Genomic DNA, 16,556 nt, shown 5'->3' on the forward strand with positions numbered 1-16,556 from the left:
TGTGCCATACCATAGCTGAATTATTCACAACTGTTTTTTCGCCAGGTAGACAAATTTTCTATTTCAAAACTGAATGAAGCGCAAAATCCAGTCGTCCAACCAAACTCTGCCCTTGGCCCCCAGTTTAACGTTGCTCATGTATCAAAGGTAAGAGATCATTCAAAAGAATCCACTGTATCCAGTTCTTATAATTATTGTATTTGTATGGGCTATCTAATAGGTGATATATAATTTAATAGCATGATTGTTGCATGTCTTAACTTCTGAAGTGTACTGTGCTGCTTTAGTTTAAAAAAGACTCTCTTTTCATTTATTGCAAATGGCTTAACCTTTTTACTTCTCTCCTGATAAAGAACTTGACAATAACAAAATCCAAGCTCTCTTACCTTGCTTGTTCCACTTCTAGAGCTTGTTTTTGCTGGTGCCTGAAAAAAAATTGATCTTCTATGGTTTAATATTTAGACTAAGATCTGACTTTAATTTGTGTCAATACTCTTGCATTCTCCATACTCTCCAAAACAATTTTTGGAAGTTCACATAATTGTTTTTTAAGATTATGGGTACTTAACATGATGCTTCACTTCCCCAAGCCCCCAGATCCCTTTATTACTTGGCTGTATAAAAATGAAAAATAATCAAAGGATAATTGCATGCTTGAATTGAAAAGGACTATTAGAAGCACTTACCCAGTAACAACATTAAATAAATGCCTTCCCACTCATTTGGATTGCTAAGCAGCAAAATCATCACATTTATTTAGTCACATTTGTAGCAATGTTACAAAATTTTGAGATTTAAAAAATCAAGTCTGCAATTTATCCCATCAGATAAAGCATAACAATAAGTTTAATTTGACACCTAATTCACTTTCATATCTCAAGTAATAAAAAGGTTATGGCCATCTTCATACTCGGAAATTAGCATCTTGTTCCCTATTGATTTTCTATGGACATAACAAAAAAGCTGTGATCGTGGACAGTCAAAAGCCCATAACCTTCTTAAAAATTAAGAGAACTGAATGAAATTTTCAGTTATCATAGATTGAAGCATTCTGAAACAAATATAAAATAATCTTACTTGGATGACCTGAAATTAAAGCATATAATTAGTTAGTTACCCAATTGTAGCTAATTTCAAACTTCAATTACTAGTCTAAACATTACTAGTCTAAATGGAGAGCCTGGCTCCAGCTGCTGCCGCTGTTGCACTGCTGACGTAATGCCGCGCCTGCGCGCTGGGTGGGTTCTTCACGTAGTCACTCACGTGACTCCGAAGTAAAATTAGTTAGTTACCCAATTGTAGCTAATTTCAAACTTCAATTACTAGTCTAAACATCTATTCATTTCTTAATAAATGATTAACATTTTTAAATAGCCTAAGTGTCCAAATAATATTCACAAATAATTCACAATAAAACATGATTTTTAAATCTCATTTACATCAATTTATAGGCCAAATGGAAGGAATTTAGTGTTCATTTGCTGTAAATTAAAGTCAATTTAAATCGGCTTTCTAGTGGGTTCCTGTGAACGAGCTGGTTTAGAACGTTCACATTGCGCTGGATTTGTGCCCTCAAGTGCCCAGAAAAATACTGCGGGATATAAAGAGCCCAAAATGAGCTACTCGCTATAGAAAACTTTATATACAGGGTTATATTACAAGCCCCATTTAATGTAAAAATAAGGTACATACCTTTAATTGTTTGCTTTATAAAACCCTGGGGCTGCGAGAGGTTGCGGAGTGAGAGAGTGATTTTTAAACTATTATAAATATTATACAAGGCCATAAAAACTAATAATACCTTTTGCGACGGGGTCTTTCAGCGATTTTCCGTTAATGATTTACTAGGCTGAACATTTTCGATTGGAACAGCCTAGTAAAAATCGCGTTTTAAACCCGCCCCCTCTAAACAGCGCCAAAATCACACACAAGGGGTGGGGCAGATGCTCAGCCACGATTCAGGTACGTTTTGTAACATACCTAGCATTTGGCAAATCATGTTGCAGTTATGAATATTTGACATGTTTATGTATTTATCATTGTGCTCTGTGCATTCAAACAGATATGCAAACAATTTCCTGAGAAATTATTGAGACTCTGTGGACCAAATTCTGAAAGGCATTCCGGTGATTTTGTGTGCTTTTGCTTTCAGGCAAGAACCAGCAATTCAAGTAATATGATTGCTCCTACAGTTGTTCATCATTCGTCTTATGTGCCAAAATCTGATGACATGGATGGTAACCAAACTAGACTTGGTCATCCAGTTCAGGAACTGAACATAAAGTCCAATCAGAACCATTTGGTTCAATCAGGTAAAAATAATTTGGTCTTGCTCAGTTAATTACCCAGATTTCAAAAGAAGCTAAATAGGTAGACCCAATTAGTTTGAAGTTTTGTAATAAATTCACATTAATTTTTAATTGAAAAATTTCTTCAATTACTATGTTTATCAAGATCAAAACACAAAATGCTGGAGCAACTCAGAGGTAGGCAGCATCTATGGCGGGAATGGACAGGTTTGGATCGACCTTTTTTTACGCAGATCAATGCTAGCTTCAATCCACGATTATTGGCATCATTTTTGAAAGTGTATGAAGGTTTCTGCATGGCATAGTTTATGGAACAAAACATTCCTAAATAAACACATTAGTTATTTTTGCTAAAAATGTATATTATACTCAGTGAAGCGTAGATATTCATTGCTGAAGGTTGGAGATAATTTGGCAAGAGGTTGGACAACTAGTGTCAATCATATTAAAAGAATGCTGCAGATAGTGGAAATGTTGAATAAAAATCAGAAAATGCTAGAAATGCTCAGCAGGTCAAACTGCCTCTGCAAGAAGAGAAACAGAATTAATGTTTTTAGGTCAAAGACTCTTCTTTAGGATGTAATACCAGTATTTTCTGGGGGGTTTTGTTAACAGGAAGGCAGTTGTGGTACAAAGTGGAAATGTAAATTGTACAGCCACTTTTGGTGGTTGGTTGATTGTAAGATTGGCATCTGTAAATCATTTGTCACAATAAAACAAGGTGATGCATAAGTGACATTGAACAGCTCTTGCATATTTGCCTTTGTGAGGATTAGAGAATGGTGCAATGAAGTCATTATTGGGGAAACAAAATAAAAGGAAAATAGAAATGATCTTTCCATCAACCATGGCATCTTCCTGAAGATGTCATTTTGGAATGGACACTGGTCAACATCTTTGTGTGTGGACTGCTGATCAAATAATCCGATGATTATTTCAATAATTTCTTGAAGCAATATGTCTAACTATCGATGTCAGGATCTGATGTAAGTGACCTGGTAGGATGAAATATTCCCCATTAAAAATGATCATGTTGAATCCAAGTGCACAATGAGGTGTAACTGGAGCATAATGTGAGGATATCCAAATCATAATTTAAAAATGTCAAAGAAGTCTTTCATCAAGTGTTGTTTTTGTTTGAGATATGCCTTCCCTATGGCATTTGGGCAAATGTCTGTCTAGCTTTTCCATTACTCTCTTTGTATCAAGCTATTGTTACTCCGTATTGTTATTGTTTGGGCATAAGCCAGTGTTTTGAGGTTTTCTGCATTTTATTGACAAATCTATTCTTGGGAATGTGGATTTTGCCAAAAAGCCATAATTTGGTGTTCATCCCTAGTTTAATGGAACCTAATTGTTTTCTATGAGATTTCAGAGGGCAGTTAGTTTGGGACTATACTTACATATAGATCCGCCCAGAGAGGAGGGTCCTTTTCCATCTGGAAAGAACACCAATGAGCTTTGACAACTTCAAGGCGACTTCTAATTAAGCAAGCTTTTTTAACTTTAATTTATTCACAGAACTCCAACCCTCATTATGCCATGAACAGTAAATGAACTCAAGTTGAGTGAATTGTTCAGAAAGTATTACTACTGCATTACCAGATTTATTCATTCATGCACTGTGTGCCTCTCCGTACAGGCTTTGTTTTAACCTTTCTTACGGTTGAATCAAATGTCTTCATATATCATTTTGTGGCTCAGTGTTGCTAGCGATGCCGTGCCATGACATACAGTTGACTGGTGAATGATGTGTAATATTTTTAAAACTTTCTACATATTAATGTAAATCCCCAAATGGAAACGTGTTAAGATGGTGTAGTATTAGAAATACTAAAGAACAAAACAGGAAGCGCGTTTTCCTTATTTACTCTTAATGTCATCAAATCATTGTATTACCTTTAAGTGAACCCTGGATTTTTGTTGAATCTGTAGATTTCAACTGGGAATCTGTTCAGAGACCGATTGATGACAAGCATCCTGGACAACCACAAAGTTCTAGTGTTGAAACAAAATTTCCCAAAGCAAATTCTCCAGCACCCAGAATTTTTGAATCTTTTGTCAAAGACTGGATTGAAACAGCAGTGAGTATTTTATTTAAGACCCTTATATTCCTTTGTGTAGGAAGGAACTGCAGATGCTGGTTTATACCGAAGATAGACACAAAATGCTGGAGTTACTCTGCGGATGAGGCAGCATCTCTGGAGAAAAGGATTAAGTGACATTTTGGGTCAGGACCCTTCTCCCGATTGCTTCAGTCTGAAGAAGGGTTGCGACCCGAAATGTCGCCTATTCCTTTTCTCCAGAGATACGATCCGATAAAACTCTATTCATCCCCGGAGGGAAATTGGTCTGCCAACAGTCACAACACAGTCACAAGGTACACAAAAACTTGGAATTAAAAGTGAAAACAAAAAGAAAAAGACAAACGACTATTGGTTGGCTGCCGTGTGCACAATGCCTTCACTGGAACAAATGAAAACAGACTTATCCTCTGGACAGAGGATTGTAAACTAGAGTGCCCTCCCTCTCCCCCACACCAGGTCCCACTTTGTTCTCCCACCGTGGCGGTCCCCCACGCCGGGTCCCCATTGTTCTTCACGGCGGCCCCCCAACACTGGGCCCACATTGCTCTTCACAGTGGTCCCTCCACACCGGTTCCCCAATGTCTTCCCCTCCCCTCCAGATGCTGCCGCTTCTGTGGAGTTACTCCAGCACTTTGTGTCTATCTTCCTTATTTTCCTTTTCTTTGAACACGACCAAATTTCTAAACTGTCCTAATAGTGTTTATATTTTTTGATTAAAAAAATTAATTGAAAGAAAACAGTGCTGGAATAACTTCTGGAGAACATGGCCTCCAGGTAAACAAGGTATTCGCAACTATAACCATGGGCACTGACCTGATCTTTCAGCGCGATCGTTGGAAATATATAAAATGAAACTTTAATGGTTGAGTAGTCATTGTATGTTGCAGTGCATTTTGCCATTACCATATGTGGCAACAGTAGTCAGCACACTGAAAGAGTATATAAACACATCCAAGCAAGAATAATCACTGTAACATAATATTTGTACCATTGCAATATAAAATGCTGTATGCTTGCTCTTGGTATGGTACCATAGTATTTCCTAACTGAGATTTTTTTATTGAATCGTATTTGTTTTGGAGTATTGGGAAGCCAATAGGTGGCAGCAGAATACCAACAATTATTTTGCATATTTGTATCACGATTCTTCTTCTGGAGCATGAATTATGAATTTATTTTTGTCATTTATTGCTAACAATATCAAACTTAATGTAATTCTGAGTGGGAGGTGGAGAAATAAACATTTTGTATAATTTATATACCTTTTGTGGCATATAATAAATAGATTAATCTAAAAGTATGAAATATTGTATACAATACACCCCTGTGTTAGAGGTGTGTGTTCCTTGAAAATTGTCTGCATTGTGATTTTACCTAATGCAAATCTTGACAAAAGATGACCACATTTTTTGTTTTTGTTTGTTGTCAAGTTGACCCCATATTACTACTGTTCAGGATTTTGAAATTCGCTCTTAACAGATTTCACACCTCGCTAGCCAAAAATTTGAGATGGAGAATAGAATTTTTTAGAGGGGAAAATAAAATAAATCACAATTTACTTTGTTTTTAACTTGTGTATCTTGATGCATGTGTAGATGATGCAGATTTACGTTACGGAAAAGTGTGATGTGGACTGATTTCTAGGAACTCAACCATCACTTCACAACCACGATACCCCTCCATTCCTCCTTGGCCACATTGCAGAAGGTCACCTGCATTGAGTTATTTGTTTTGTTCTCATAAATTCACAAATTTTCATGGTGATTTATAAATTCCATAAGGGCAAATTTCTATTACCTGAATTGTTCTAATAGCAGGGTGCCATGTACTTGTTAAACTTGTCCTTGGTCACATGGTAAACCTTGAGGAATGTAGTTGTATTTCTAAACCAGTTAAAAATCCTTTATTATTGGCAGACACGTGAAAGCAGATGATCTGGCACCTGCAGCCTGATGATATTTATACCTCTGTCCCAACAAACGGCTCTTTTCTCCAATCTCCAAACAATATCCACATCCTGTATCAGTGTCCAGTTTTTCAATTTAAATACTATTCGTCTTGAACTTCGTGTTCATACAGCTTTAATCCAGTTTGCTTGAGAACACCAGTTCTGTCATAACAAGCTTCAATAATCAGTGCCAGGAAAAGATCCTGTTACCCTAAAGATAAGTCCTTCATCTAGTTGTTCAGAAAGTTGTTTTTGGTGTTCAAATCAATATGCCAAATATATTTAAAATGGCCACAAACAGTTGGCGAAATATAAATTGCATCTTAGATTGGTTAAATAATTATGACTACTACCATCTCAGGCTAACTTGTTTCTTATAATTATGACTGGTGCAATAAATATTTTATTGTAGATTTTTACTGTTCGCTGCATTTGAAACTTGTCTAAAATTTCAATCCCAGTAAATAAATGTTCTGATTAATTTTATTGCGTAGAAAAGATATCCGTCAACATAAACTAAAACATATCAATTGGGCAATGATCACATTGCTTTAAGGGATCTTAGCATCTGCAAATACCAAATTACTTTCATGGCATTAGAGCAGTGACAATGCCTCAAAAGTAATTTATTGGCCCAAATGTACTTTGAACTGTCCTGACAATGTGAAAGGTCATATCCCATCATTGCCTTAGTAACTTTATATTTTGCACAAAGCACCTTGAATTTTTTCAGACTAAAAATTTGCATGTTTTGTCATCAGGGAAAGCATGTGGGAAGCAGTCACGAAATGCCTATCAGTGTTCCCCTGGTTAGTTTAGAATCGTTAAAACAGCCTACTGCAAGTACAAAAATGTTGTCTGATGATTTTCAAACACCGGTGAGTAAGTTCCAATGATGAGTTTTTATATTTTGTTGTCCAAATATTTGATTTGTAACCATCTACAATGCCCTCGTGCAGTGCCCTCCATAATGTTTGGGACAAAGAACCATCTTTATTTATTTGCCTCTGTAATCTACAATCTGAGATTTGTAATAGAAAAAAATCACATGTGGTTAAAGTGCACATTGTCAGATTTTAATAAAGGTCATTTTTGTACATTTTGGTTTCACCATGTAGAAATTACAGCAGTGTTTATACATAGTCCCCCCCCCCCCCCCCATTTCACGGCACCATAATGTTTGGGATGCAGCAATGTCATGTAAATGAAAGTAGTCATGTTTAGTATTTTGTTGTATATCCTTTTTATGCATTGACTGCTTGAAGTCTGCGATTCATGGACATCACCAGTTGCTGGGTGTCTTCTCTGTTGATGATCTGCCAGGCCTGTGTTGCAGCCATCTTTAGCTTCTACTTGTTTTGGGGGCTAGTCCCTTCAGGTTTCTCCACAACATATAAAAGGCATGCTCAATTGGGTTCAGATCAGGTGATTGACTTGGCCACTCAAGAATTTACCATTTTTTGGTTTGAAAAACTTCTTTGGTGCTTTAATAGTACGTTTGGGATCATTGTCTTGCTGTAAAATGCCAATGAGTTTTGAGGCATTTGTTTGAACTTGAGCAGATAGGATGTGTCTATACACTTCAAAATTCATTATGCTACTATCATCAGCAGTTGTATCATCAATGAAGATATGTGAGCCAGTACCTTCAGCAGCCATACATGCCCAGGCCATAACATCCCCACCACCGTATTTCACAGATCTTGGGCAGTTCCTTCCTCCATACTTTGGTCCTACCATCACTCTGATATGTTAATCTTCGTCTCATCTGTCCACAAGCTCTTTTTCCAGAACTGTGGTTGCTCTTTTAAGTACTTCTGGGCAAACTGTAACCTGGCCATCCTATTTTTGTGGCTAACCAGTGGTTTGCATCTTGCAGTGAAGCCTCTGTATTTCTGCTCATAAAGTCTTCTGTAGACAGTGGTCATTGACAAATCCACTCTGAAGAGTGTTTCTGATCTGTCGGACAAGTGTTTGGGGATTTTTCTTTATTATGGAGAGAATTCCTCTGTCATCAGTTGCCAGTCCCTTTTTATTCTTGTTTCTCATTCTCATAATGGCTTCTTTGACTTTCATTCGCACAACTTTGGTCCTCATGTTGATAAACAGCAATAAAAGTTTCCAAAGGTTTCTCCACAACATATAAAAGGCGTGCTCAATTGGGTTCAGATCAGGTGATTGACTTGGCCACTCAAGAATTTACCATTTTTTGGTTTGAAAAACTATTTGGTGCTTTAACAGTTTTATTCTTGGTTCTCAGTCTTATAATGGCTTCTTTGACTTTCATTCGCACAACTTTGGTCCTCATTTTGATAAACAGTAATAAAAGTATCCAAAGATGATGGAAAGACTGGAGGAAAGACGAGCTGCTGAGAGCTCTTGTATACCAGCATTAAGGAGGCAATTAACGCATGTGAAGCCATGTGTCCCAAACATTATAGTGCCATGAAATGGGAGGACTAAACACAGTTGTAATTTCTACATGGTGAAACCAAAATGTCTAAAAATGGCCTTTATTAAAATCTGACAATGTGCACTTTAACCACATGTGATTTTTTTTCTATTACAAATCTCAAATTGTAGAGTACAGAGGCAAATAAATAAATGATGCATCTTTGTCCAAAACATTATGGAGGGCACTGTATGGTCTTTTTGTGCTTGTATATAATTTTGAAATCTAAACATCCATTTCTTAGAATCAACACAGAAATACAAGATAGAAAAATGCATATAATTTCTGTAACTCAGGCTTTCTTTTGCATGACGTAATCAGAAATGATTTTCAGGAGATGAGAAGTACTTTGAGAAGCATTATCATCTCCGGGTCCAATATGCCCAAACTGCATACATCCTTTTAATCCAGTTAAATGGCACTATTAATGTAGATCCATTGTGAATCTTTTGGAACTTTCGATTATGCTGAATACCTGTCCCCAAATCTCCCACTCTCTATCTCACTCTCTCTCTCTCTCTCTCTCTCTATACTGTTGCTGGTCTTGATACCCAATTTTGTATGCCACAATTTTATCCAACTGAACCACTTTCACATTGTAGCATGCTGCCAGGAATGGTGATGGAACCCGATGGAATAGTGGCATTTAAGTAACTTTAAGAAAGGCACATCATATGCAGGGTATGCCGGAATATAGATAACTTGCAGGCAGAAAGAAGTAGTTTAAATTGGCATCATGTTTGGCACAAACCTCCTGAACCAAATGACCTGTTTGTGTGCAGCACTGAGCCATGTTTTATGTTTTATTGCATGATTATTCACTTCTCATTGCCTACATGCATTCTGTTGTCTTCCAGCATCCTCATGTCATGTATTAATCTCAGAAAGATCTTGCAGTTTGAGTGCTTTTTTGTCACTTAATCGAATAGACCTGTCTGAGGTGACATGCTCTTTTTTTTCCATCTGCGTTCCTGGACTCAAGAACATTCATTTAAGATTTGAGATGTTTTATTGAAGAATCAGCAACACAGATGGGGATTGTATGATTTTTCTCAGGCTATCTTTTGGAGAGTACTTTGTGTCCATTCATCCCTACTGATCTTTCTGTTTATTCAGTCAATTGTTTTTAGTTTTCTTGAACCTTGTCTATCACTATCTCCCTCTCGACCTTTTAATGTTGCCCTTTAATCCCGCCCCTCAACCATCTCATGGTCACCCCTCTTCACGTCCTCCTTTAGCATGGCTTATGATGTTTTAGATTATTCTCCTATGAAGCATTATTGAAAGATGCTGTGTGTAGTTTATTGAAAGCTATTTTGCTCCTGGCTCTTAAATCACTTTTTTTCTACAGGAGAACCATAGTGACACAGAAAAACCTGCAGTGGCACCTTGCAGTCAGAGTCACACTGATAGAAGTTGTCAGAAAAACGTCTCCTCTGTTAGTTTTGCATCCTGGAATGACCCAATGATTGATGCCTCCGACAGGGATTTATTTGATGATTCACAATCAGAGGTGAGACTCAGTGAGACAATTCGTTTGATGGACATTCATATGACATTTTGTAGGTCAGGCTAACTAACTTCCAATTATTTTGCCTATTGCTTTTGGGGCATCTTATAAATTTTTGGCGTCATCACATTTCTTAGACACTGTATATTTTGGCATAACATTGCCAGTACCAGTGTCATATATGTAGACGCTGGTTTACACAAAAGGACACAAAGTGCTGAAGTCACTCTCTCTGAAGAATGGACCTGGCCCAAAAAGTCACATATCCATGTTCTCCAGAGATGCTGCCTGACCTGAGTTACTCCAACACCTTGTGTCTTTCAATATCATATATTGTGTCTTATAATATTGGCCCACCATGTCCATGCTGTATTAATATATTTCTGTTTTGTTAATGGCTAACTACGTGACTGACTTGCCAACAACCATGTTAATAAAACTGAAATTTGTGCAAAAGATTGGGAAAGTCAGTTTGGTAATTTATCGGAATTGTGTTCTCTGTACCACTTTACTGTTCCACGATTCACAAAAACAGTGAGCAAGCAACAATTGAGCTAGAATCATGATACGTTAAATTTGCTTTTCTGATTGTATAAAAGAGTGATCAGGTTACCCTAACAGGATCTGGAGATGTGCTCCCAGGCAATATGAGAAGTATGTATTATTCGTGCAATTGGAAATTATGTTTATGCCACATTAATCTATCATCAGTTTGTGCAAAGTATTTAACTATACTATAGTTCAATCACTGATGTGCCAATTTAATGCCTCGGTTTTGCTAGCAAATAATACTTCGGCAATTTTGTTTGGTGTTTTTGCCAATTCATGATGACTATCCGCTGTAATGTATTTTATGCATGATCTAGAGTAGAATCCTACAATCATAGAAGCGCTTAATTGTCAACTTTTATATGCAGCTAGCATTGTTAAAACAGACCTATTACTTGGCAGTAGCGAGTGTTTATGATAAGATTATAAAAGTGAATGGAGTGTACAGAGTGTGATTAGAGCTGCAGCAGATTTTCGCTGGGCCGTTCAGGCTGGGCCCTTTTGGGAGATCCAAACTCTACTATTGACTTTAATATAATATCATGTTTAACCATTATTTTTCAGAGTCAGTCAGCCAAAAGAAAACTCCCAGAATGGTTTGGGTCTTCAAAACCTCTTGACCTCTCTTCTACTGCAGTAAAGAAAGCAAAAAAGAAAAAAGGGCTCTTCAATTGAAACTGTTTTTCTACCACTGGCCAAGGAATAAACGGCTCAACACTGCATTACAGTTGTTGACAAAATAAAAATGTTTCTCGGGCCACACCCAGCATTTCAATTACATTGCGCGCACTTTATTTCTGCCACGGACAGCCTGGTGAAAAACCTGTGAGGCAGATAGAAGCAGCAGAAGATGACAAGATGATAATGTTGTTGTTGTAAAACCTAATCTTGAATGTATTCAAAATTCACTGCATTCTCATGCAGTGTGAAAATGTTCTACCAACACCTGTCACCTTGCTCATGAACATAAATTGCTGAATTCTGCAATATATGTAGGATCATTCCTGCACTAACATGAGCAAGAGAAAGAATGTTTTGACAAAATATTGTTTCTCATTTACTTTGAATTTGCCTATATGTATAAGATAGTCTACAACAGACGTTTGAAGATAAAATATAACAATTCAGGTCCATCATTGATTTTCCGGCACCCTTGGTTCCAACGCCTTGCTGGTTTATCTGTTTTGCTTGCTGGACCATCAGAGGTCACTTCCTCAGGGAGGCTGAGATTCCGACCTGTAAAGTTGACCTCGGAAGTCGATTATGGGAACAGATCTGCCAACTCCGTCTGGGCTGGAATTCCAGAGCCCTGACCGCAGGGGGCAAATTCTACCTGCTAATTGGCTGCAGAAGTCCCAATGCCTCACCCAGCCTGGGCATAGCATTTTTGGGGGGGATTTCAAGTGCACTCTCGTAATTTAATTCCAGATTAAATGAGGTGACGGGCCACCAGTTATCGGAAAATCAGTGTTGGACCAATATTTGCGAAGTTCTTCAGAAACTATTTTTTCTACAATAATGTTGTTTAATCTAAATAAATTAAAACTTAATAATAAGTGTTATCTGGTGCCAAAAGACGCAAATTTTTTTTTTTTAAATGCAGTTTTTTACTAAATTTGCAGATGATTTCAAGGTAATCTCTTGTGACAAAAGGAATCAAAATGTTCTCCCATATAATGTGTTGACTGTAATGATTTGGTATATCAATGCACTCAGCCACTGGTACATTAATACAGGTTAATTCCATTCCTAACCAGTGGTAATTTTCCAAGTTTGTCTATCAGTTGTAATGTCGAGTGGTACCAAGACACTTCTATAGACGAAAAGAAAACAATGATTCATATTTTACAGATTTTTATTTGCATATATGGCAGGGTACAATAAAATTCCTTGTTCACATGAAGCTCACAGATTAAACAGTATATATACAGAAATAATACAACATACAAGGGGTTGGGGTTCCTGAATGGATGTGAGGGAGGAGGTACAGGGACAGATGGTGCATCCCTCCTGAGGTTGCAGAGGAAAGTACCTGGGATGGGGGTGGTTTGGGTCAGAAGGGATGAGTGAACCAAGGATTTTAGGAGGGAGTGCGGAAAGTGGCTTGGATGGGAAGATGTGACTGATGAAGGGATCAGGTTGAAGGTGGCAGAAATATCAGAGAATGATGTGTTGGATGCAGAGACTGGTGAGATGAAAGGTGAGGACCAGGGGAACTCTATCTTTATCCTGTTGGGATGGGGGTGGGGTGCATTTGAGAGCAAAACTACAGGACACAGTGGTGATGTAGATGTGGAATCCACCTGCGGGGATGGGGGGGGGGGGGGGGACCTAATTTAAGTGACCTAAGAGAGTACATCGCAGATGTCCTAAAACGGAAAGTTCCATTTTGACGGCAGATGTGACAGATATGGTGAATTTGAGAGTAGACGAGGAGGAAGAGTGGGAATAAGTGCAGTCTAGATAACTGGGAGTCAGGGGATTTGCAGTTGATAGTCTGTACCTTGTAATGGAGAAAGATAGGTCAAGAAAGGAGGCAGGTGTCTGAGATGGTCCAATTTGAAGGCAAGATGGAAGTTAGTTGTAAAGTTAATGAAATCAACATATTATACATGGGTACAGGAGGCCCGATGCAGTCGTCCACATAGCAAGAAAGAGTTGGGGATGTCTGGAACAAGAATTTTGTGACATAATCAACAAAAAGACAGGCATACCAGGGCCCATGAGAGTCATGGCTACACCATTAACTTGAAGAAAGTGAGAGAAGTCAAAAGGGAAGAAATGTCAAGAAATATAGGGCACAGCTTTAGTGCCAGGGTTGGTTGTGGAGGCAGAAACAGTAGTGAAGTTTAAGAAGTTTTTAGATAGGCCGGGAGTGGAGGATCTGGATCATTTTACTTGGCATTGGGTTGGCACAAATATTTTGGGCCGAAAGGCTGTTCTCGTGCTGAACTGTTCTAAGTTCTAAATATAATTTTAGGCATAACATAAAATATAAAATTGGGCACCTTATCTGAGGAAGGATGTGCTGGCTCTGGAGATGGTCCATCTGGAGATGGAGAAGGTTTACAAGAATAATCCCAGGAATGAGTGGGCTAACCTATGATGAGCGTTTGATAGCACTGGGCCTGTACTCGCTGGAGTTCAGAAGAATGATGAGGGACCTAATTGAAAGGTACAGAATAGTGAAAGGCTTGACTATAGTGGATGTGGAGAGGATGTTTCCACTCGTGGGAGAGTCTAGGACTAGAAGTCATAGCCTGAGAATTAAAGGACTTTCTTTTAGGAAGATTAAGAATTTCTATAGTCAGAGAGTGGTGAATCTGTGGAATTCTTTGCCAAGAAAGGCTGTGGAGGCCAAGTTAGCGGACATATTTAAAGCAGAGATAGGTTCTTGATTAGTACAGGTGTCAGAGGTTATGGGGAGAAAACAGGAGAATGGGATCAGGAGAGGTAGATCAGCCACGATGAAATGGCAGAGTAGACTTGATGGGCCGAATGGCTTAATTCTGCTATCACTTACGATGTGATGATAAACATCTATTTTGTGACACATGTGTATGATCTACAATCACTCTTACAGCATGCAATCACAATCTGATCCTGAGCTTTAACCAGGATTTGGTTGTGAAATCAAATTTTCTTTGCGTGTGACTGCTTAAGATGTAAAATGTGGCAACCAGTGTTTGGGACTGATGCATTTAGCAGGAGCGGGCATTAAATGTGAATGATCAGGTGTTGCATGAGGAAGGCATAGTGTCAATGCTGGGGTCGTTTGCTAAATTTAGAGGATTTTTAAATTAAATTATTATTTATTCATTTCAATTATATTGCATCAGTTTGCCAATCACTGCAATAGTATTTCTCTCAAGCAGATTTGTTTCATTGCCTTGGTTAAAAGATGTTCTAAATATCGATTGTACTCTGTCAAGAAGCGCCTCACATTCATGTGAGCAGTTGATTTAATTCTGCTTTGACTTAGCACCACAACTTTTTTGCTAAGTCTCATTTATCACTTTGCATTTGACTTTCCAATCAGCCCCTTCTATATTTGTAGATTAGGTACCAGAACACAAATAACCCATCTGTTCCCAATTTGTCGTTAGCTTGAATGATAAACTCTATTATTTCCAAAGGAAATGAAAGAAAGAACTGGTATGTATTCTAACAATTACATATTGCACAAACATGAAAATGCTTGAATTGGAGGTGCTCGGAAGGTAGTGAGGGTTAGCAGCCAATTTGTTCAGAACAGAAACCCATACATTGCAATGAAATAAATAACTGGATAATCAGATTTTATTGTGGTTTGACTAATAGTAATAACCATGTTACTGGGAAAATGCTTAAAATATTTCCATGTGATTGCTTTCTTCTGAAGGAGTAGATAGTAGCTGGTGGATAGGAAAGGTTTAGAGGGATTTGGGCCAAGTGAGGGCAGGTTGGTCTGTGTAGGCAAGTTGGGCAGAAGGATCTGTTTCCACGCTGTATGACTGACTAGAATCTGTTTAATCTTGACAGAGAGGCAGTACCTCCAAAAATGCAAGAGTCTCTCAGTATTGGAGTGAGCACATAGATCATTGTAGTTTAGGAGAAATCAGTGATCAACTTCAAATGTGGGTATAATTCTATGATACTAGATATACTTCGCTCGTGTTTATAGTTCCCTAGAAAATAACAGCCAGCATTCAGTAAAATAAAAGTAAATACTTGTCCACTGCAAATATGTAATTTATTTTTCAAGGAATAATGTATTTAGCTGCAAATGGCCATTACAAATATTAAGGCTGAGCAATTATTGAGCTTATTATCATGCCATGTAAAACAGGATCTGGGCACTGGGCAATTAATATCCCAAATAAAACACCTGCAGTTTAGGCAGGTTCACAGGGTTGAGGTTGATCTACTTTCAGTCCAACTCTGAGTTCAACACAGAATCTTCAGATTATTCCCAGTTTGGGTAGGAGGTACTTGATGGTGTGGAAAAGTGTTTTTTTGTGGGGGAGGGTGTAGAGTTTTGCTCTGTGTCCTTTGGTGTCAGCATGCTACAGTCAATGCAATTCAAGGCACTCAAATGCTTCTGCTCTACGTAGAGTGATCACAGACCAGGGAGGCCCACAAGTTTAAAAATATAATACTGTGTAAAGGAGGCTGTAAGACCATGTTGGTGTGATTTCTTTATCCTCCTGTTACAGGCCTTATGACATCAATGCCACCTTTGGGAGACAAGTGTTGGGCACTCAGATCATGGAGTCAAATGAGTGTGTTGGAGTCTTTAGCCATGTTATTTTGGGAGAGCAGGCTGACAGTGTTCATTTAGTCAATGGTACCTTATTGTCACACGTACCTAAGTACAGTAAAAATTTCACTGTAGCTCTTTATTTTGTGAGTGGTGTCATGCAGAGTTTTGTAGACAATTTTTGTTTTATCATTTTTCATTTTGTTTTCAGCGAACCAGGAGAAACTGAGTTTGGAGCATAGCCTCCTGGTAGTCACTTACATAAATGCCATCTGGGGTTTGCAACTCAGTGAGTGAGATTGGGGTGACATGAGTTCTGGAGTGGAGGCAACCAAGGTTGAATAGTTTCCCATCAATTTTGTAGATCACTTTATTTTAGCTTTAAGATACAATGTGGAAACAGGCCTTTCATCCCATCGAGTCTACACAATGACCCGTACACTTGTTCTATGTTATTGCAGT

General features: G+C 38.1%; 1 protein-coding gene across 4 annotated transcripts in view; it reads left to right on the forward strand.

Moving 5' to 3' along the window:
- The window catches only part of wrn (WRN RecQ like helicase), a 108,379-nt gene extending 95,626 nt beyond the window's left edge, over positions 1–12,753 (forward strand). For 3 of the 4 annotated variants that reach the window (XM_055642065.1, XM_055642083.1, XM_055642074.1), the window contains exons 32-37: positions 46–147; positions 2,153–2,312; positions 4,245–4,393; positions 7,106–7,222; positions 10,148–10,309; positions 11,420–12,753. In XM_055642065.1, coding sequence (XP_055498040.1) covers positions 46–147; positions 2,153–2,312; positions 4,245–4,393; positions 7,106–7,222; positions 10,148–10,309; positions 11,420–11,530 — 801 coding nt within the window. In that variant the 3' untranslated portion in view covers positions 11,531–12,753. The remainder of the gene's footprint in view (positions 1–45; positions 148–2,152; positions 2,313–4,244; positions 4,394–7,105; positions 7,223–10,147; positions 10,310–11,419) is intronic. The other variant, XM_055642090.1, reaches the window with a different exon arrangement.
- Positions 12,754–16,556: the final 3,803 nt, after the last annotated feature.

The sequence above is a fragment of the Leucoraja erinacea genome, chromosome 1, assembly GCF_028641065.1.
Source record: "Leucoraja erinacea ecotype New England chromosome 1, Leri_hhj_1, whole genome shotgun sequence".
NCBI lineage: Eukaryota > Metazoa > Chordata > Chondrichthyes > Rajiformes > Rajidae > Leucoraja > Leucoraja erinaceus.